Raw genomic sequence first — 21442 nt, 5'->3', positions numbered from 1 at the left:
TCCTGCACGCAAAATTTAATGCCAAAAAACGTGGAGCTCATAAACAGAGGAGTAAAAATATCCTTTTACATATTTGGGCATGTTGTATAGCGGTGCAAAATTTGTTGTCATTGACCTCTTTAGCTTGTACGTTTTGTCTTCCCATTTAAGACCACGGGATGTTACTCTAAGAGAACAGTTTCATTCAAATGTCGTCTTATGCACGTGCATAGGTATGCGTAACGTATGTAGAAACAAAACGTACAAAGCTAAAGAGGTCAGTTCATCTTTACCACTCGACGGCCATTTTGGAGTCCATGGGGAATAAAGGCTTTGTCTTTGCACGTCTAGCCTCACACTGAATGAGGGGGGGGGGGGGGGGGGTTGGATGTGCAAAATCTCAGTTTTGTTTGGACACTGAGTGATATGGGTCTATTGCCTCGTCAAAATATTCTCCATACTATCTAATTATTTAATTATCCAACTCGTTAGGCAAACAAAATTTAATGCCAAGAAAAACGTTTTTCTGGAAAGTGTGAAAGTTTTTGCGTGATGTGCGTTGTGAACACGTCATTGGTTCTGTATCTTCTTGCACAATATCGAAGAACATTTTCATCCGTCTCCTGTACTTACTCTTCAACAAAGTTACATATTTGGATATTTTTAATTGTTGACATAGGCTCATAACGTTAAAAAAAGGGTTTCACGAGTTCAAGAAATTGCGAGTTTCTTAGTTGTCTCTTGCGTTGGTACACAAACCCAAGAGATGAAGATATGTACGCCCCTAGTTACTTTCTTTTGTTTGGGTATCTAGCTCTACATACCAAGTTCACCTTGCACCTCGTGACCTTTGAGAATTTTAACCGGAACTATCAATGGATTTTGCAACAAATCACTGCAAAAAAATGACAAAAACCCAAACTCGTTCAGTTAGTACATGATTATTAACTACATATGGTAAAAGGGCAGCGTTGGAACTTCGGCTAACTGACTCGCATGCGTACCCAGATTTTAAGGTCTGCGTTCACAAAACGGACTGAAAAAAAAAACATTCCAAAATTTGAGCCGCTATTGCAGATACTGAAGATGCGGCTGCTTTTGGCCTGATCTTCTGGGGCCGGTTGCTCGAAGCCTGGTTAGCGCTAACCGTTGGTTAAGAGGTATCAAAACCTATAGGTTTCCATGGCATTTAACGCTGGTTAGCGCTGACCATTCTTCGGGCCAGCGGGGCCAGCAGGATATCGATACAAACTTCTCCGTAAATAGAGGGATGACGGATTCTTGTGCCTTACGCACATGTCATGTTACTCCCATTTCCATCACGACAAGCTTCGCCTCGATGATTTCGTGGAATGAAGCTCGGATATGAATTTTTTCGATCTTTACTCAAGGATAATCGGAAAAAGTTCAAGTGCGCCTTTCTGTGGAGTAACCAGATGATTCATCAAATCCGCCAACATTTTTGTTATGTTACTAACAGAAGCACATTACAAGGCTGCTGCCTAAGAAAATTTTAAAGGGGCCCTCAGAGCTAAACGCTGAGAACTTAGGAGCCCAACATATGAAGTGAAAGGTGTTGCTGTGAAAAATTAAGGCGCCCAGAGTTATTCTTTGGGAGCCCCAGGCTACCGGGCTCCTGTTAGGCAACAGCCTTGACATTACCTTGAAGCGTGTAACGTGCAACTATTTTCCATGGAACAAAGATGAGGATTTTAGGACACCAATGTTATGCCCAAATATGCACAAAAATAAGATCGAAGCTGCACACGCGGGAAAATGCAAGAGGTACATTTCATCCAAAGGGAATTTTTAAATTAAAAAACTCCAACTCTCTCGCTTCAAGGTCATGACCTTCTGTATTAATTAATGACCAATTTGGAATGCTGAATGATACAGAAAGCATGGAAGCCATAAATTTAAAATGAAGATAGGAACGACCTAATGGAAAGATTACCGCCGTTAAGGAAGGATCAAAATAGTGAAGAAACAATTTATTAAAGACATGCATTTGAACCGAGGGAATGTAACAAGTTAAGTCTTGAGATCATTGCAGTTATGAACGCTACTTTAGCTGCAGTAAAGAAAGGAGAACCTGAAGAAAAAAAGACCAGTTCCAGAGAAATGACCAGATCCCAGTTGGTAGAGCACTGGACCGGTACCGCAGAGGTCATGGGTTCGAATTTCGTTCAGGCTTTCCTTTTGTCACTGCTAAAGTAGCGTTCATAACTGCGATGATATGAAAAGTCAACTTGAATTAAAACAGCAACAGAAAACTGAGCTGGAAAATACTCCAGGCTCAAACGGGACACAAACCCATGAAAGTCTGATGTCCTCCACACTGCTCTACCTCTGAGCTATGAAGCCATTTAGGAACTAGTCAATACAACATTTGCATGATGACGCCATTTTACTACAAGTACGATAATCCTTCAGAAACATATGAAGCACCATGAAATATGGCAAGATGTTTTTCCACAAATCATGTTCACGTGATCTCTTGTTCTTCGGGCATTCTCTTCTACGTCATCATTACCCAAGACTTACTTGAGGGCACTTGGTGTGAAAACGTCATCATTTCCCGATTATTCCGTACGCGCTTGCAGCTTTCAAGTCGAGATTTTTCCTGTTAATACACACTACACATGTAATACTATATCACTGTAACTACATAAGGGAAAGCTACAATGATGACTCCTCGGGATTTTGCCTCTAAGCAAAATCCCTGCCAGGGCAATAAAATATTTTAACAGCTTACTCACTTGAAAATTCTTCCATGACACACGATGACAGTGCCATCATCACTGGCGGATGCGAAAAGAGGATAATGACGATGAAACGATACTTGCCGCAAAGCTTTCTTGTGACTCCTAAAACGATTACAAGCGACAGTCGGTGAATCTCACGTAGCTTTGTGGCTATTCACGAGAAGACACGTTCATACATATCCACTACAGGCGAAAAATGAGATTGCATGGTGGGCTGCATAAACACCACCCCGTATTCCCTTTGGGCTTAATCCTTCATTTGTTACTGTTTGGGTTCTGGTTCGAGTAAGGAAGAGGGAAACACCTCAGTTGTAAAGCATGTACTAAGAATGTGAATCTCATTATGTTGAATTGGTCACCTTTTACTTCAAATCTACTCGCTTTAAATTTAAAAGACAACACAAATCAAGGCTTTCGACACCATCTCTGCATTTTCCACGGCGGTTGTCACCAACCTTAAAGTCTTGTATGGTGTGGTAGATAAGTCCATATCAAACCAACACAATCGACGATCGTAGCTTCCCACAATCAGATTGTCTCCTAAAAAGAAACACAAATGATGTTTTATTCCCGGTTGAAATGCGCGTGCTCCATAATTCTTGCGATATTCTCATTGATTGCCATAAAGCTAAAAACAAAGTAATGGATTGGCCAATCACAACCGAGACAAAAACTCAAATTAACCAATCACGACGAGAAGAAAAGGCCTGGAAAGGGCGCCAAACGCGTGAAAACACGTACGAAAAAGTCTGCTCTTGATTGGCTGAGAAAAAATGATAGGAGGTTTTCAGACAATAACCGAGCTAAGAAATACACAAATTTTTGGTTTTATCAACGGAGTTGATAATGTAAATTGGTCACCGTACAGAGATTCTAAAAGCTTTTAGAATCTCTGTACGGTGGCCAATTTACATTATCAACTTCATTGATAAAACCAAATTTTTGTATACTACTTCCCCACCGACGCAGCACCACAGTTTCTTTAGAAACTACCCCCTTCATTAAGAAATACACAGTCAAGGCGATTGCAAGTAACTTTTGACACTAAATCGCTAAAATCAACGTATTGCGAGTCACTCCTTTGACGCCTTTGACAAAATGTGGACTCTGAAATTCAACTTTCAGCCAATGATTTTTCTCTTTTTCCCTGCTTTCAGTCATGTTTGCAGCAAGAGATGGAGGTCCGTTAAAACAGAAACTGACAAATATCAATGAGACAGGTTGATCCGTTATGCAAAAGGTATTTATGGAAGTAAAAACGAAATCGTAGCCAACCAGCAGGCTTTCCTGCGGCAGCGTGGAGAAAGGTCTCCTTGAGGCCCGAATCTCTTCACAGCTACGCCGCTTCTTCGCCACTCATCATTTACGCTGCCAGGAAAAACTGGAGAGCCTGGTTGTAGGCTGCGGTTTTGTTTTCCTCTGCCGCTGAACATTGAAGAGGAACGGGTTGATGGGTCATATCTAGCCTATCTTGATTTTCAAAGTCTGCACGTCGATGAATTACGAATTAGAATGGTTCAACCTAAATACTGTAGATCAGCGCGGCTTTGCTTAGAAACGCTATTTCCTGTTGAACTAAAGCTCTAATTCTGCCCGTTTTCATTCTTTTTACAGCTATAAGCTTCTCATATTAAGATGGGATATTGCGTCGTGTAATTGTAAGGAAATGTTTACTGTCCGTTTGACGGATGGTCATTAGTGTTGACCCACGGCAATTGCGTAGTCGTGTCAATTCCCAAAGCTCCGATCATAAAATAAGTGGGTCTGCATTGTCTCTTTTAACTCTGCTTCTATTGTATTAACTTACCTTTGGGATGAACAGCCATGCTGGAAATCCACTTCACATTTGAAACAAGTTTCTTTGTGAGTTCTTGCTTAGTAAGATTGTAAACTCGAATAAAACGTTGAGTCTAAAATAATATACACCGCAATAAGTAAACCTAAAAGAATTTTAGCTCAATATATATATTTTTTTTATTCAGAGATTTAACATAATCACGTTCAAACCTGATGCAATTTCTTTAAACGCAAAAATTTGAAGGGAGAGTATCACGGTATAGCGCATGTTCTAGCCGTAGCGAATGTCACCGTTTATAAGCCAATCGGAAGCGACGTTATAATTCATGCCGGAAATTTACACCTACGCGTGAAAATTTCGCTCAGCCCTGAGCTCATTAGTGATTGTTTCAAAATGAAGAAATTTTTACAAATTTGCGATGACATTCGCTTCGGCTAGAACATGCGCAATACCGTGATACTCTCTCTCTTACATTCTCATCCTAAAACCAGACGCAAATTTCTTGGGAACGAAAGAAACATAAATTTAATCTAGAGATCTAAAACATGCACTCTCTCTTAACCCTATTCATACTGTCGTTGTTAGTCCAAGATTTGAACATGGCCTTCGTTGAATGGGGAGAGGCGTAATACCATCGCCTTAATACATATAACTTCAGAATGAAATCAAGAATGATGCATGCGTCAGTGTAGGGAGCACAAAGTGGTAACCGTTGCTTGGGGGAACCGAGGGTCTGGTATCCATCAGTAAAAGATCATTTCCAAGTTCATTTCAGCCTCGTTTTCAAAGCCAGTTCAAGAGCCAAATGCTTGTGATAGAAATTTCTTTACTTTACGCATGACTTAATTTCTAAGGTGCATGGCACTCGAAAAGAGCTGGACTTCCACTACAGTGTTTGAATAAACTTTCGTCAAACAACCTTGGAAATAAATGAGTGACTCAGCTGTTCTGACGACCAAAAGAGCCAAAGCTAGAAACTTACAGCTACAAACAGGAATGGTCTTGTTGGGTGAAAAAGCACACGTTGGATGAGACCTTTGGCTTTCTTGAATGGGCACTGGTGACAAAAAAAAAATTTACATTTAGCGCGTCAAAAGCTACAAAGAGGAGATAAAGTCGGATTCTTTTCCCATCGACTTCTTGCATCAGGAGGATTACCAATGAACGGGTGAATTAAAGAAAAAAAACGCACAGCCTGATGGACGAAAAAAAAAAACCCTACCTGGCTTCGACGCTTGGTCATCTGATGGACAAACACGGATTTGTTGCATCCTACAGGTACAACAAAGATTCACCGCAAAAAAATCGTTATTTTAGGAATTTTTATGATCCAAATGAGAAATTATGGAAAAACATTACCTTGGGGTACAACAGTCGCAAAGTAGTCGCCTTTTCCATGCCACGTGATCTGTGAAATAGGCTGTTGAAGAAAAATAATCAAGATAAAGTGATAACAAAAAAGGAATCATGAATAACACGCATATCTAAACCTGTGATTGCACGTCTTGCCCCGTATTTAGACAGGTTTACATTTCGCTCGAATATCTGAAAATCATCGACTGACTATAAAACAACTTACAGTAGAAGATGCTAGTACACTGTAAGTCAAAATGAATGCTTCAAAACGTGAGGCGCGTGCTCTTTCGCGAGGCATGCAGTTAAAAGAAGATAATAAATTGTCTTATTATATGGCTTGTGTTTGTAGCCGATATAACGCGTGCTCTGATTGGCTAATTGTGACTGAATTGTAGGGCATTATTCTCACGTAATGCCCACGGGCCGATTACGGGCTTGCAAAAACAAAGCAAAAGGTAATTAAAAAGCCATATAATAAACTACTTACTAACCGAACTAGCTTGAGCCGTACAGGGGAATATTGGCCCTCGGTCGTTTTTGCACGGACCTCGCTGCGCTCGGTCCATACTGCCACGACCTCGGGCCAATATTCCCCAGTACGGCCCTCGCGCTCGGTTAGTAAGAATTTATTAATTCTCCACTGTTCTCCAATTTGGCCAACTGAATACACACATTTCCGAGTTCAAGTCAGCCTCCTCTTCAAAGCGAACTAAGTGGAAAGTTTTTGTAATGGTAATTAGTTCTACTTTACGTACGAATGAAAACTAAGACATGAACTCAGAAATGGCCAATTATCACAGTGCTTTTCTCGCACTGACCCACTTGATTTTTTTGTAACTAACTGGAAAAGTGTTCAAATTATCTCTAAAAATTATGATTTTACCTTGCTATGTTTTATCGCTAAACGCTCTCCTTCTTTGTGCCTTTCTTCTGAGACTTGCGTCCATTCTACTCCAGAATCCTTTGGCTCAGCTGTAAATTAGAAGCGATAAGAAGTCAACTCTTTATTACGCAATACTCTTTATCTACGACGGGGACCAAATTTTTGGGTGCCCCTGCTTTTTTCGGTGCAGACCGACACGCTATTCAGTGCTACTTATTGTTCGAGGTGTGAAAAGTAAAATTTGACATTTTATCGTGGTCTAAATCGTCAACTACGAATTATACAAAACGAGATCACCCAGCAGTATAAATACGATTATGTGAAATACTGTAGGAAAAGTCCTTGGCTATAACAGATACAAAATGATTCTCCCACAAGGGTTCACTGAAATGACAGTTGAATGTCGTGGTGACAATAAAACGTTTGATTTCTTACTTAAAGGCCTTCAGGTAGAGGTAGACGTGAATTTGAATGAAATTTTAAGACGTTTAAGGAAGTGATAAAACTAGAAAGAGAATTATTTTTTTGAACACAAACCGACAGTTGCCCCCCAGGTTGGTAGGGGACTGTTTGGGTGTCCATATACCAATTTAAAATTTAAATTCGAATTCTTAGAATACAATAAATCTGGAGTATGCCTTATTGCTCCCAATTTCACCACTCTTTTGAGAAAAAATATCTCGTCCCGAATATACCCAAAACTCATCAAAAAATTTACAACACACCCAAAATAATTGATTTGTGTAATGAGAATAGGGTTTTGGCACTGCTTGAAGGTGTCCCGGGTGGCTTTAAGATCTCCAAAAAAGACATAAATGAGAACACCAACCTATAACATAAATTAAATTATCTACGAGTGCAACTAAACTGATTTGTGCAAGAGAAAAGGCGTTTAGGCTATAGCGCATTTCTTTCCCGTTATCCGCAAATTTGGAAAAAAATGACCAAATCTCGAGCTTTAAGGAAAACACAATGACGAATTTTAGTTTTTTCTTAGTTTAAACACAGACCTCCCAAGTATTTTTTTTGCGTAGACTGACTGGCCTCAAGTTTTTACGTTCAAGTTCAATGGCGTAGAGAAACGGTGGCAAGTTTTCCAAAAACGTTACCTTATCCATATAGTTACCTTGGGAAGAATCTTCTGAAGAATACGATTCAATAAGTTCATCAGTGGCTGCACACAGAAGTTTATCACCAAGCAGATGATTAAAAATTACAGCTCTGTCTTCACTGAAAAAAAGAAAGAAAACGAATTCTGTTGTCTCGGGGAAAGAAACCAGTACGCAATCATGTTAATAAAGCTCTGATAAAACCAAACAGATCCTGTCCGTATTGACCGATAAAGGAGTGTTCGTTTTGACACAGTTATGTTAAAATGCGTAAGAAGAACATAATTCATCGGTAAAAATATCGAACACGCAAAAAAACGGGCAGCTTACTGAAGCACTGAACCTAAAAGACTCGGTGTTACAAATAGCCATTCCGATATATCCGGTGAAATAAATCCCTAATATTTGGACACATTTTCTCTGTGATAGAACGATGTAGCTGTTAGCTGGGTTCCATGCACCCTACTTCCTTAAAGGTCAATTTTGATTTGTTTTGAAACAAAGTGGCCACGTGTCATTGCCTTAAATGGACTGAAAAATCTTTCAATCATGCATAGCAGACTGGTGTTAAATCTTTGGCCAATGGGTTGCGCAACATGATATCCCAAAAGAACCCACACAAATCCTGCTAAGAGGAGAATTCCTACAGACAGGAGTGATTCAACTAACAAGACACAATATACCATCATGAGCAGTTCAAGAAATTGAGATTGTGGGAGAGCAAACGTTTGTAGCAATGTAAGATATTTGATTAATGCAGCATTTTCCCTGCTTGACTCTATCTGATTGCCTGGAGCAGCTGTCCACATGACAAAAAAAACTTACACTGCTACAGCAAGAAGAGTAAGGGAAGAATTTGGGTTCCATGCCATACTGTGCACAGCACCACCACACTCCAACGTCTTGAGACAACGTCCTGTGCAAACTTCCCACAACTTCAAAACTTTATCATCACCACCTAACAAATAAGCAAAGGAAAAAAGCTGGTGAATAAATTTATTCTTTATGTTATGTTCGTGCATGGTGGGAGCCTGAAAAACGTATGGTTATTGTGTTCACACACAAAACCCTTGTAAATCCAGAATAACCTTTCTGTAAAACAGTGGTTACGGAACAATAATATTACTAACCTACTTTATCACACGTTTATTTTAAAAGTCAGATTAACTATTCAGGAATCAAGAAGAAATTTGTTTTTCTTTGTTGACTTGTGGATATTTGAAAAATAATAGAGTGATCCTTTGCAGGAGTTGAATCTATGAGCTTTTGATAACTGCTTCGGATGCTTCACCACTGGGCTATACTGCATGGGAGACACGTGGAAGCCAGGCCATTAAATTAGGTCCATGTGACACAAATCTCTACGTGGGCTTCACAATAAAGTTATTGCCTGCCTACATGTAAATGTGGTTCACCATTGTCAATACAAATACAAAAATCCCAATCATGTTGCTCCTACTGTAGTCTGCGTTCCTGTACCAGCCAAGATTTCCTTCTTTCCAGCCGTGCAAAAGTTGGGGTGAAAACAAAGCTTGGAGGATGGGTTTGCTTTCCCACTCAATGCAGAAAATCTTCACTGGAATGGGAACACTTGCTGCACAGGCTACATCTACAAGTAACATATTATTTTAACCAGGTCTGTTACACCAATGTTGAGTGCAAGAAATGTGTTATAAACCTGAAGCCATCCATTGTCCTGATGGATCAACAGAAATACATCTCACTGCACCAGTATGACCCTTGTATACCTAAAAATCAACCATGAATTTAAAATTAAGCAATGCAGTATTAACATCGAGCAAAGTTGTCAGAGTATGCCTGGCAGGGCAGATAAAAGAACTGAATGTTAACTGATTGTTTTTGTGTTAAGCTGTTTAAACTAATGGCAGCCAAATTTTGAGCAGTTATCAGTATTTATCTTCTTCAAAATAATATTATCATTAGTGTTTGCTCTCTCACTTTCAATCATGTGATCTACATAATGCACATTCTGTTGCTTGATATAATTGGCTGGTATTTCACAAAAATACGAAGGAATGCACTCTGACGAAGGGCCTACACTCAAAACCTCAGCCATTTTATCTTTTCACAGATGCAGTTTGACCTTTTAATATCAACTGAGTCATTTGACATATTCTTGTGTACTCTTCCACCAATGCAGCATGAAGTTTCTAGGATCAATCACTCAACACTACTTGTACTTACAATGGATTCAGTTGAAGGAAATGGTTGTAGATCTCTTGGTCGCGGAAGTTTGGGTATAAGATCCTCAGGATTTATACGGGCCTATATACAACAGTGAAAATCAACAACTGTTAAGCCTGATATTAAATTTAGCACTAATTACAACGGTTTGGACAGTGTAATTTTTTTCTACCCTGGCACAACACTGCTCAGCAGAGTTCAGGGGCTTTGGGGTAAATGGAGTATTTCAATATTTTTACTTTCAAGTTTGGTAGAGTTATGGTTATGTATAAGTTGTGTGTAATAAGAATCACACTAGAACAGTACTGGTAGTTGCCAATGTTAGGTCCTGTTTACAAGGAGGGTGGGTAACCCAACCCTGCTACGGTTACCCTATTACCAGGTTAACCCTATCTGCCTTATCAACACATTGCTCAAAAAAAGAAGAAATATCTGAGTCCTAGGGTAACCCTTCCACTAGGGTAACCCTCTCTCCTTGTAAACTGAGCCTTAATAACACATTAGCTATTACACTCACCCTCATCTTTCTCTGTCTTGGACAAAGATACAAGTCAAGACACCGCTCAAATCTTTCCTGGATAAACTTGTTGTAAGCAGGAACAAGACGCAGGCTTGAATATCTAGAAATGAACAAATACAGCTTATTGGGACATCGTCCTGTTTTCTTCTCCAGTTGCTGATGTTATTTTGTATGCACAACAAATTCAATAAAGCTTCCCAATGTGCTGGCCAATGATGTAACATCTATTACTATCCTCGCTAAAAAGGCCAACAAAAAGACATGGGGTCCTTTGCAGCTCTGTCACTTGACTCAATCACAATACAAAACGCCTTTAGATTTGCTCTGACAGAACCTACTGCGACCTTACATTTGGCTGGGTTAATGAACGGCAGAGTGTCACATAATTATGCCTTAATAATATTATTATCCCCAACATAAACTTCGTTCAGTGGTATCATTAACTGAATGAGACAAAAGACTAGTCCATCAAATTGGCAAACAGCAGAACCCTACTAACTTTTTCGGTAGAAATTTCTGTGTTCTGTCTTCAGGATCCATAGCTTCCCAGGCTGCTATCTGTGAAGAAATAAAGCAATCCAGTTCTTCTTAATCCATTATCTAGTCAAAATTAATATTAATTAGAAAAAGCACTTTCAATATCAGGTTTTATTCCCTTCTAAGTCAGTCCTACCTCATCCTCTGTAGGTAAGTACTCCGGTGGAGGATTGTATGACTCTTCGTGGCCTGTAACAAATCATGAGTGGCAAAAGGTTAGACTAACTGAAAAGAAAAGTGCTTGAGAACACAATATTGAATTATTTTTACATGTCAGGAATTGTTGTGAAAGAACACTTAATTTTAAAATGAGGCTAAATATAAGCCAGCTGTTCGGCCTGGAATATTTGGGGTCTCCAGGGAGGTTTGCATGGGCAAGTGCTTTGGTTTGAGTTGCTTTTTTCCTTGCTCGCTTCTTCACGGTCTCTGGAAAACCTGGTTCTTCATTTGCTCCTACACTTATTTCATGAAAAAGGAAAGCACTTCATTTGCGAAGGGCTTATTTTGGCATGGTCACCGATCCAGAAAAACTCAAACTCTGATCTTTCTCCCGTCAGTCCAGAGCTTTCTGCATCAAGTTGTCCTTCAGCAGGCTCACCTAGTATTATGCTCTGTTCATACTCAGACCCCAGTTTATCTCTAGAATAATTAACTGTTAACTGCTTCCATTGTCAATGAAATTTTGACTCGGGGCACCTCAAATTTATTCCTGCTGGCCACTACACCTTTGGCTATGTCCAATTCTTCTTTGCCGTGCTCCAGTTTGCCAGTGGCCCCTTCCACAGCACAACTACCAGCTTCTAAGGTGCAGGTAGACCTATTTTGGTTCATTCTCTTGTTAATATGTTCGCCTCACCAACAATGTTGTCGCTCAGTTTGCCAGCAGGCTCATTCATACTATGTGCTTCATCTTTTTTCCTCAACTCATTGTTCCTGTCCTTCTTGCCGTCCCTTCAGCAGTCGTACATTGCTGGGCCTAGATTCTTACTGGTTCCATAGAAAGATAGTTTTGCGTACTGTTGCTGGAAAGTTTCGCCAACTTCTCTCCGTCAACTTGAGGGAAAGTGAGTCGGGGCCTCAGTTTCTTTTCAACAGTAGAGTTATCTTAATGTCTTCTACCAAGCATCACAAGCAAAAAGTTAAAGATCTACCGTATATCATTCCCTGGTCGAAAGCCTTTTCAATTTTTTTATTTAATTTATGCTCTTAACTCATTTTCCTTCAAGATGGCATGATTTAACTCTTCATAAACTTTTGATCTTACATATTCCACCAATTCCAAGGCAATACCTGGCTGGCTTAAGATACAGCATTTTGCGAACATGCAGCCACCACTACACTTGCAGATTGGTCCAGTATCAATGTTCAGTTGTTTAACTTTCAAGCCGGTGGCACTAGTGTTTTACGTTCCTTCACGGAATTAAGTTGGAGTTCCCCTGCAGTGGTATGCAACTCTTGGAATAACAGTTTTTGCATGGCGCCCTCTCACACATGCCACTTTGCATCTGTTTCTTCTTCCAACTTCAACCAGATCCCCCAGACCCAAGAGCAAGAAGAGAAAATGTCATAAAGGTTGCTCAATTTATGCCACCTCTGCAATTATGTTCTTCTTGTGTGATTTTTTGTTATTATGGACGGTTGCATGGCTTTGGCTTTGCTTTTTGCTGAAGCATGTTTGCTGCTCTTGATACACAATGATTGCTTTATTGCCACTGGGTTGTCATTCTTCTTGTTGGCTTTTCCATATGATTTTTATTAAGAATTTAAAGTGGGGCTGGTTGTTTTGTTGGGGGTTCATTTTCCCTCCCACTTTCTCTTGCAGTTTGTGAGGGCTTTTCCACCGGTGTCCTTGGTGTTGGCGGGTTTGCCCTTGGTCTTCAGCTCCACCTTGACCAGGCCTCAGTGTCTGGGGTCCTTCCAGGTCTTTCACAGGGTTTTGTTTGGGCTTCAACCCCATTGCTTCTCTGCATTCTTTGAGAGAAAACAAGGCATCCACTACTAATGTCCTGAGATCATTGTTTGATTTCTGAAGGTAATCAATCTGGTAGGTGGCATTTTGTTCTGGACACATCATCTCCTACTGGTGCTTGCATTTGTTGGGGAATCGACCTGGGGCATATAACCCACTTCAAGATATACAAGTTGACAGCGTCGTTGGGATGCTCTGCAAATTTGGTTTGGGGCCCTGATGGCCAAGCTTGGTATTGGGTCTGCATGTTGCAACATTACCACTCACCCCTGTGAATGATGCCGTCTAGGCATGAAATGGCAGTTGGGGTGTTGTATGGACCTGGCCCTCCCTTTCAGTCTGGGGTTTGCCCAATGTGTTTTCAGCTCAGTGGCTTTGAACTTGATTCTGTCAATTTGCCAATTGACAAGATGTTTCTTCAGTGGAGTACCAAAGGACAACTGCAGTCTCTTATCAATTGCCCTCATTGTGCTGCTGAGGTGGTTTAGCTTGGTTGTGCCTTTGTTTACTGTATGGTCAGTCTGCTCTGGTGTGTCCTTGATTGTTGGGAGCAGTGAACTCTTTCCAGTAGTGGTCTCAGCCCATATCTGGGGTTCCTCCTGGTTTGGGTGGGTTGTAGTTTTCCAGTGTGGCATACATTTCAAACTCTCGTACCTCTATGTCCCTCAATATTGTGCATTTCATCTGCTCACTTCTGGTGGCAGCTGCTGGGGTTCCATTCCAAATTAACTTCTCAGCACTTTGCTGTTTCCCTGATGCCCTGTCTCATTTTAATTAGCCAGCCTTTAGTCACCTGGACCCAAATGCTGACTGCCAGCCTGCAGTCATCCCACCTCCCTTGTGGAAAAGCTTAACTTGCCAGCCTGGGAAGGCCTTGTGGGCCAGAGTTGGTTCTACGTGTCCTGCTGGTGGGTGGACCCTTTGTCTGTTTGCTACCCATCTCTCCTCCTCGCTTTATTCATCTCCTATCAGGGTTTGTTTGTTTGTTTGCTGTTTGCTCAATGCACTTTCGTCTTGACCTTCCAGATCAATTGGTTGGCTACCTGCTGTTGCAGCATGTCCTGCATGGGATAAAGCATACACTGGATCAACAGGTCCCTCGCACATTCCTATTACAGACTGTTTTTTACATCCCTCTCCTTTTCCAACCAAGATCATGTTATGTTCTGGGCTGCCTCCACCCTTGCCTACACGTACTTTGGTTTTCTCCACTCCTCCAAATTTGCAGTTTTATCCTTGACAGTCCTCAACCCCCTCAGTCACCTGTCAATTGACCATAACATGGATGTCCAATGTCAAAGATGTATGCTGTAAATAAGCTGGAGTATGGCCGCCTTCACCACCTTGATGAGCTCTTAACTTGAGCCCGTGATATGGTCATGTAAGATAGGTCACATTGGCATTATATGGAGCGCTGAATGTATGGTCTTACGGTGACCAAAACCAATTTTGTCACACAGATGGGTTACCATATTTTTTTACCCATGGTGCTCTGTGTGCGTGCCTTTGGAGCGTGGTGCTCTGCTGCTGCTGCTGCTGCTGCTGCTAATAATAATAATAATAATAAGAAGAAGAAGAAGAAGAAGATTTCAATCCACATGGTTATACCTGGTAGTTTCATTTTAGGTGCAGGGATGTGCATTTTTTGTCGCAAAGTGAGCTGCAAAAAAAAAATCAACTTATTAATGGGTTTTCCCACAATATCTCCTGTCTTTAATACTTATATTCTGATAAATTCTAGCCAATTTTTCAGCAATAAAATTAATGGTGAAAGACACTTCTAGTAATTTATAAGTTTCAGGTCATGTAGAGCTTAACCCTCATCCTTACAAGATGTTTTTGTCAACATGAACTTTGTCTGGAAGTGATTTTTCAAAGAAGACTACCGGTATGTCATGCATCACAAACGTCAAGTTACAACTGTCAAAGGTGGGTATTTGCCATTCGTGATGAAAAGCTCCAATGTACATGTAAGTTCATTTTATGCACATTCCTAACTCTCTGCTTCGATTGATTTTTGTTGTTTTTCTGCATATACTGATCAGGACAACGAACTTTCTATTTCCTACTATTGATCAAGGAAACTTTCCTTTATCAGTTGTACACATGACAGTGCTGCAGCTGCCAAGACTTAAGAGCAAGGCCTTTTTGAAAGACATTAATTAACTATCTTTCAAAAAGGAAACAAATTTTGCTATCCTTGAGATATCCTCCTTTTGAATGTGTATGTGCTATTTTTTTTTCTGTGGTCTTCAATTTTAATGTGCTGGCAATGCCAAGGCAAATGGTGGCCATTTTGGAACAAGGTGTGTTCGCTTCCAATAAAACAATGCGTTCATCAGGTCTGAAATCAATCCTTGATCATAGCTCTGAAAAGCCACACCGTACATGTATCTCTAGTCTTTCATATTAAAGATTCAGTATGAAGAAAGAATTAAAAACTGCTGTAAAGCTAGTGATACCTCAAAATCACTGACATGACAGGCTTAATTAATGCAAACAAGTCACTTCACGGACCCCACTCTTGACCCAGTTTCTCCTTGGCTATTGGGCCTCTGATTTGACAAAAATGTCTCGTCCTTCAGCTCTCTAATACTTGTACTTTCATGACCCTGTATTGCATAATTTCAATTTTTTTGAAAAACCCAAAACAAGTTAGGGTCTGGTGATTTCTTTTTTGCCATGACTTGACAGAACAACAAGTCTACACAAAATGACAATAATTTTATTTACTGTTATTATGATTAGCAAAAAGTTCCCCTTGATAGCAAATGTAAGCAGAACTTGTATGGATCAAGCTAATAATAATTTACTTTTCCATGGTACGATGTGACATTTTCACTGTTCTCTCAACAGATCCAGCTTTCATACAGCTGTAATTGCCCTTCCCTCCTATTTCCTTTTCCATACAAGATACCATAATCAAACAGGCCACTAGAAAAAAGATTAGACAGCCATGGGTTACAGTTGACAACCTCTTGCATTGATGATGATGACTCTTTTTGGGAGCAGGGCTGGCGAGTGGTGAGAGCACTCGCCTTCCACCAATGTGGCCCAAGATCTATACCGGGATTAAACACCATAATTATGTGGATTGAGTTTGTTGGTTCTCTACTCTGCTTAAAGAGGTTTCCCTCTGGTACTCCGGTTAGTAGAGCACTCACGCTTTGCTAAATAACCTTGACACTTACGGTAAAGTTGTTGTTATTATTATTAACCCAACTCCCTCATTTTAAGTTCCATTAACTCAGCTCTGAGTAGGATACAAACCTGGACATCTTCTTTATCCCAGATAAGGTAATATCTTGGCTTATCAGACTTAACATCTTTCTTTGGCTTTATCCAGCCATTTCTGATGGCTCTGACAATCTTCATAATCTATTTCACACAGAAAGATCAACCATCAGAATAATAATAATAATAATAATAATAATAATAATAATAATAATAATAATAAACTCTCCCTCTACATCATTAATAATAATAATAATAATAATAATAAGTATTATTGTTATTATAATTATTATTATTATTATTATTATTATTATTATTATTAATGTAGAGAGAGAGAGTAGAATTTTCAGTTTTTCACTTTTAGTATTTGTTGCATTTGGTGATTTTTCCTTTATTGTCTTATGACAAAGTTAGAATGTACAGTATGGATTGTATGAATTTTGCTGGGTTGCCCTCTGCCTTGGGTTAACGCTAACATTATTGAGAATACAATGTATGTGGCAGTACTGAGTGGCCACACTCTACCATCTCACTAAAGCACAACAGTGAAATTAAATGAAATTTAATTAAATGAATATTTTTTTCGCTAAAATGAATCTTTGCATCTGTTCGAAAAGCATTGCGGCCATTTTTCATTTTTCTAACAAATCCTGCCATTTTATACGCTTCGAAAGTTGCGAAAATCGAAGCATCTTTTGTTCACGACCAAGTCAGAAGGGGAGTGGGTCTATTCCTGATTTGACATCACAAACTGATCTACATTACATTAACTCATTGTAAAGATGCATGCAAAGTAGATTCATTTGTGACATCAAATCAGGAATAGACCCACTCCCCTTCTGACTCGGTCGTGAACAAAAGATGCTTGAATTTTCGCAACTTACAAAGCCTATAAAATGGCAGGATTTGTTAGAAAAAGCAAAAAGTGGCCGCAATGCGTCTCGAACTGGTGCAAAGATTCATTTCAGCGAAAAAAATATTTTGGGGTTACTGGGGCACTTTAAGAAAAGAGGCCTCTGCTAGCAGGAAAGATGGCAGTATGTACTTTAAACAATAATTCCTGACAAAAAAAATTATATTCTTGCCAAAAGCCTTACCTTTTTATGTTCCCACTTGGATGGGATGTGACGAGACTTGGGTTCAGGAACATTGCCTACTGGGTGAATCATCTTTTCACCGGTGAAGAAATCCACATATGGCTAGAGTATGAAGGAAAAAAAAAGCATTTGAATTACAGGATTAATTGAACCAGCTTGCCTTTTTTGCCTCTTGAAGTTTAAGACACCTTCTAATAATACATGACCAAAAATACATGTAGCTACTTAGAGTTCAAGAAAAATTCATTTTAATAGAACCTCTTGTAAGGAACCACAACCACTTTAAGGGAGACAATACACCATTACATTCTCAACAACAACACTAATGTCAACAATAAATATCATTGAAGAAAACCACCCTCACATCAATTAATTTACAATGTACATGTATAACTGATAATAAGTGTGCAACCTACTTATTGTTGGATTGGCAGTCACCCTCGAGAGATTCTTTGGCAAGAATCATACGGGACACTGTATTATCTTTTGGAATGGTCTACCTACATTATTTTTTTTTTTGTACGCAATAATGTACATGCACATGTCACAGCAATGGACAAGTTACACTGTAGGATGATCAAATTACTTTGGAAATGAAAAGCTGTTTTAAAGCAATTTTGCACGCAGATAATTAAAAACTAATAATAATTATTAACAAGTCCCTCTCACTGTTAAAAAAAATCCTGCACAACATTACCAATTTGCTACAGTTTCCTCATGAGGATTTGTGTATCTAACCTCGTAAGGATCATAGCCAGTACTTGGGAACTGACAATTTTGAAGCCTGTTAATTATATCCAGCTCCTCATTGGACAGAATGACTTCTCTCATTGTTGCTTTGTCTCTGACTGTTCTCCTGTAAAGATGACAACTTCTATTAATTTAAAAGTAACTTCTCATTGTTCCAAAGACAAAGACAAAGGAGCAAGGATGGCACACTCGGTTAATGGGCGGCCTTGGTGCAAGAGGTCCTGAGTTCGATTCCCGGATCTTGCATCCTTGTTTCGACTTCTTTCCTTTCCGTGTAGCTAAGTAGCTTTGAATACCCGTAAAACAGAGCACTGATGGAGAGGGGGGAGTAAAATGAGTGCACCGTCGACCTCAGGTTTGTCAGTTGAATTACTGTTGCGAGTTATCGACGTTAAATATGGTTACTTTACTTTACTTTTACTTTTTAATACGGTATGGTGACATACAGTATAATTATAGTATGTATACTGTAGTAAGGTCAGTAATGTACTGTATTATTATTGCCTCAAAGTCAATCTTCACACACATGTAGCCAAATTCCAGTTTTAAAATGATCTTACCAGTAGTTAGGATCATCCATTTTGGATAAGAACTGATCCAGCTGAAAACAAATGTTTTCATTGGTATAGGTTAGTAAACAATATTAATGAAGAGATTGAACACATGTAGCTCACATACATACATTCAAACACGTACTATAGAGCACTACATGTATAACCGGTTCAGTTAAGTGTCATCAATTCATTAAATGACAATTTAACTAAAATAAAAATAATATAATGATAAAGTTCTTCTGATCAACAGTCAATCTATCTAACAAGTGCAGGCTCAAGTGGATTGTTGCATCTCTAGTAATTTTTTTTTTCCAGCAGTCCTGAGCAGTTTTCCCACAGTTTTTTCAAGCATTCCCAACCTAGCCCATCCTTTTTGTTTTTTCCTTTCATGCATCTAATCTGTTTATGGGACCCTAGAGTGGGGGCTCAAGGCAGAGTTGCATGGGTTTTTTTTGCCATTTGGGTGAGGTATTCGATATGGGAGCTGACTGTCCTAATTTTTTTGTACACTAACCTCATCTGCAGTAGCAGGCTTAAGTATTCTTTTTCCATCCAAGTTGTATCCTATGTGAGGATAATCATTATACCACTCTATAGGGATGTTTCCAACTGTGTTTCGAGCATCCTAATATTACATAGGAGAAAAATCAAACAAGTCAAAATTAAAGTGAAACTAAAATTAATGTACTGCTGTTGTACCTGTAGTGAAGCACAACTCCTAAACATTTGAAAGAAATGTAAATTTTTTTTTGCCAACTAAATTTTTCAGGTGTGTACATGTATGTAATGTTGTATTTCATTTTTTCTGTGCTTTAATTTTTTTTAACCAGTTTGATTTGGATTTTTCTTTATCTAATACTCACTATCACAACCTAAAAGGAAAATCAAAATTGAACTAGTTTGAAAAGTTTTGAACTTGGAAAAAAAATAATTTGAAAAATAACATGAGAGCTAGAAAAATAATATTTTCACTTGAATTGTCCAAGTAAGTGTGACGATCATTTAGAACTCTCTTTTGTCCTGAAAATATATTGTACATGTCCACTACATGTAGTTTTGTCATCATGATGCTAAATTATATTGTCCAAATTTTTTGTACAAAATACTCTGTGATGTTGTACATTGAAATTTATTGTTTGTACTGTTGGTTATTTGTAAAGATGAAGGCCCAGCTGCGTTTTTGTACTGCAGAAGTCGTGCAGTAGTCACACTTTCATGAAAGTCTTTCATACATGTACCATAAAATCTCTGCATGGAGAGCAAAATTAATAATGTACAATGTAGGATAATAAATCACTTATTATCGGTATTAATAATTATGTTTTCGCATAGAATGAATATTTTACTCAATCTCGTTACCCTGTTGGGAACAACTACATGTAACTTTCTGATGAAAGACAATGTCATTCACTTGTGTACATGGGGAGTCAGAGTGGCTTAGATCTTATCATTCAACTGCACCTCCCACATCTGCGACCCACGTTCAACTCTGACCTTGGCCATGAGGTCGTAGGTGGGCTGAGTTTTCAGTCCATCTCAATCTGACTCTGAGGGTTTTTCTCTGGCTACTCTGGTTTTCCTTCCTCATCAAAATCGACTCTCAGTCAATCAAATCTGGCTGTGCGTGGATACCCTCGACAGGATAACCCCTAGTATCCTTCCCTTTCATTGAATTGAACGAAGAAAGTTCCTACTATTATTACTAAATTATTTATTACAGGCAGCATACTACATCTGGATGCCAGATCTGAATTAAAACTACGAGCTAGGTCGTGCAACCATAGCTTGCCATGTCTGTGGATACCATAAAACTAATAATTAATAATGTCCTTCAAAAAAATTAATAGCTTCTATTGATAACAGATCTTGTATAGCTCTATTCTCTGTATTATTTTGTTTGTGTATTGCTATTTGCGACTCTCTAGCATAAGACCTTGAAGGATCTTGCAATGTTCAAACTACTGCACAAAACTGATTTTTGCATTTGTTCCTGTCAGCACCTCCTTACTGCGTCCTTCTGGTGGCTTCTTTGTTGCACTTCTGAGTCCCTTTGAATACCTGCCCAGGATGTTCATTATGATGTTAACTTGACTGTTTGTCCGGGTAGCCCGGGTATTGCTACTTGAGTTCCCAGCGAAAGGGAAAGGGGGGGGGGGGGGGGGGGGTACTTGTGCGTTTGCTGCTGCCGATTTTTGGCTTATCTGCAGCATGGTGATAGTCTTGTTCTGCTTGTTAACAAGACGCCTGGAGGCGTTTACATGGGATGGGTCAATGTAGGCTTATTTAACTTTTATGGGTAGCAATAATCACATTCTGTTTACACTAACAAACAAGATTGCGTGAGGAAGGCTCCTGCTTGCATTAAGTGGCAATGAGGGAAACCTGGATTTAAAGAGTGGAGTGGTAACGGATTGTTGCGAGGATACAAGGAATTTTCTTAAATGAAATAAATTGAGAAACTGATCAGGGCCCCAAAGGGTGATCCCTGTGAGGATATGTAATTTGACTGCAGGAAAGGGCCATTCTCAGTCTTCGTTGTTGTATAAATTTTGGTTTAGCCAATGCAATGAAGAACATTCAAGTCTCACAAAAACAATATATTAAAATTCAACTTAAAAGAACGAAGTATGATTTCAAGGCTCTGGGGAATAAAAATAAGGATTTGTATGAGTTTATTCACCTGAGC

At 39.3% G+C, this 21442-nt stretch overlaps 1 protein-coding gene across 1 annotated transcript in view; it reads right to left on the bottom strand.

The window, feature by feature from the left end:
- Positions 1-21442, bottom strand: part of LOC138018596 (ribosome biogenesis protein bop1-like) — a 28984-nt gene that overhangs the window by 1179 nt on the left and 6363 nt on the right. Inside the window, exons 4-24 of the mRNA XM_068865289.1 lie at positions 19271-19381; positions 18763-18803; positions 18191-18308; positions 17453-17554; positions 16392-16499; positions 14730-14781; positions 11289-11341; positions 11115-11173; positions 10613-10715; positions 10096-10176; positions 9569-9638; positions 8716-8848; positions 7908-8011; positions 6782-6870; positions 5902-5962; positions 5765-5814; positions 5525-5599; positions 4552-4654; positions 3200-3284; positions 2739-2846; positions 804-874 (exon numbers count right to left, since the gene is read on the bottom strand). Coding sequence (XP_068721390.1) covers positions 804-874; positions 2739-2846; positions 3200-3284; positions 4552-4654; positions 5525-5599; positions 5765-5814; positions 5902-5962; positions 6782-6870; positions 7908-8011; positions 8716-8848; positions 9569-9638; positions 10096-10176; positions 10613-10715; positions 11115-11173; positions 11289-11341; positions 14730-14781; positions 16392-16499; positions 17453-17554; positions 18191-18308; positions 18763-18803; positions 19271-19381 — 1777 coding nt within the window. The remainder of the gene's footprint in view (positions 1-803; positions 875-2738; positions 2847-3199; positions 3285-4551; positions 4655-5524; positions 5600-5764; positions 5815-5901; positions 5963-6781; positions 6871-7907; positions 8012-8715; positions 8849-9568; positions 9639-10095; positions 10177-10612; positions 10716-11114; positions 11174-11288; positions 11342-14729; positions 14782-16391; positions 16500-17452; positions 17555-18190; positions 18309-18762; positions 18804-19270; positions 19382-21442) is intronic.

Source organism: Montipora capricornis, chromosome 10 (genome assembly GCF_036669925.1).
Source record: "Montipora capricornis isolate CH-2021 chromosome 10, ASM3666992v2, whole genome shotgun sequence".
Taxonomy (NCBI): domain Eukaryota; kingdom Metazoa; phylum Cnidaria; class Anthozoa; order Scleractinia; family Acroporidae; genus Montipora; species Montipora capricornis.
Note: the sequence above shows the minus strand (reverse complement) of the source record. Positions and strands in the feature narration are given on the sequence as shown.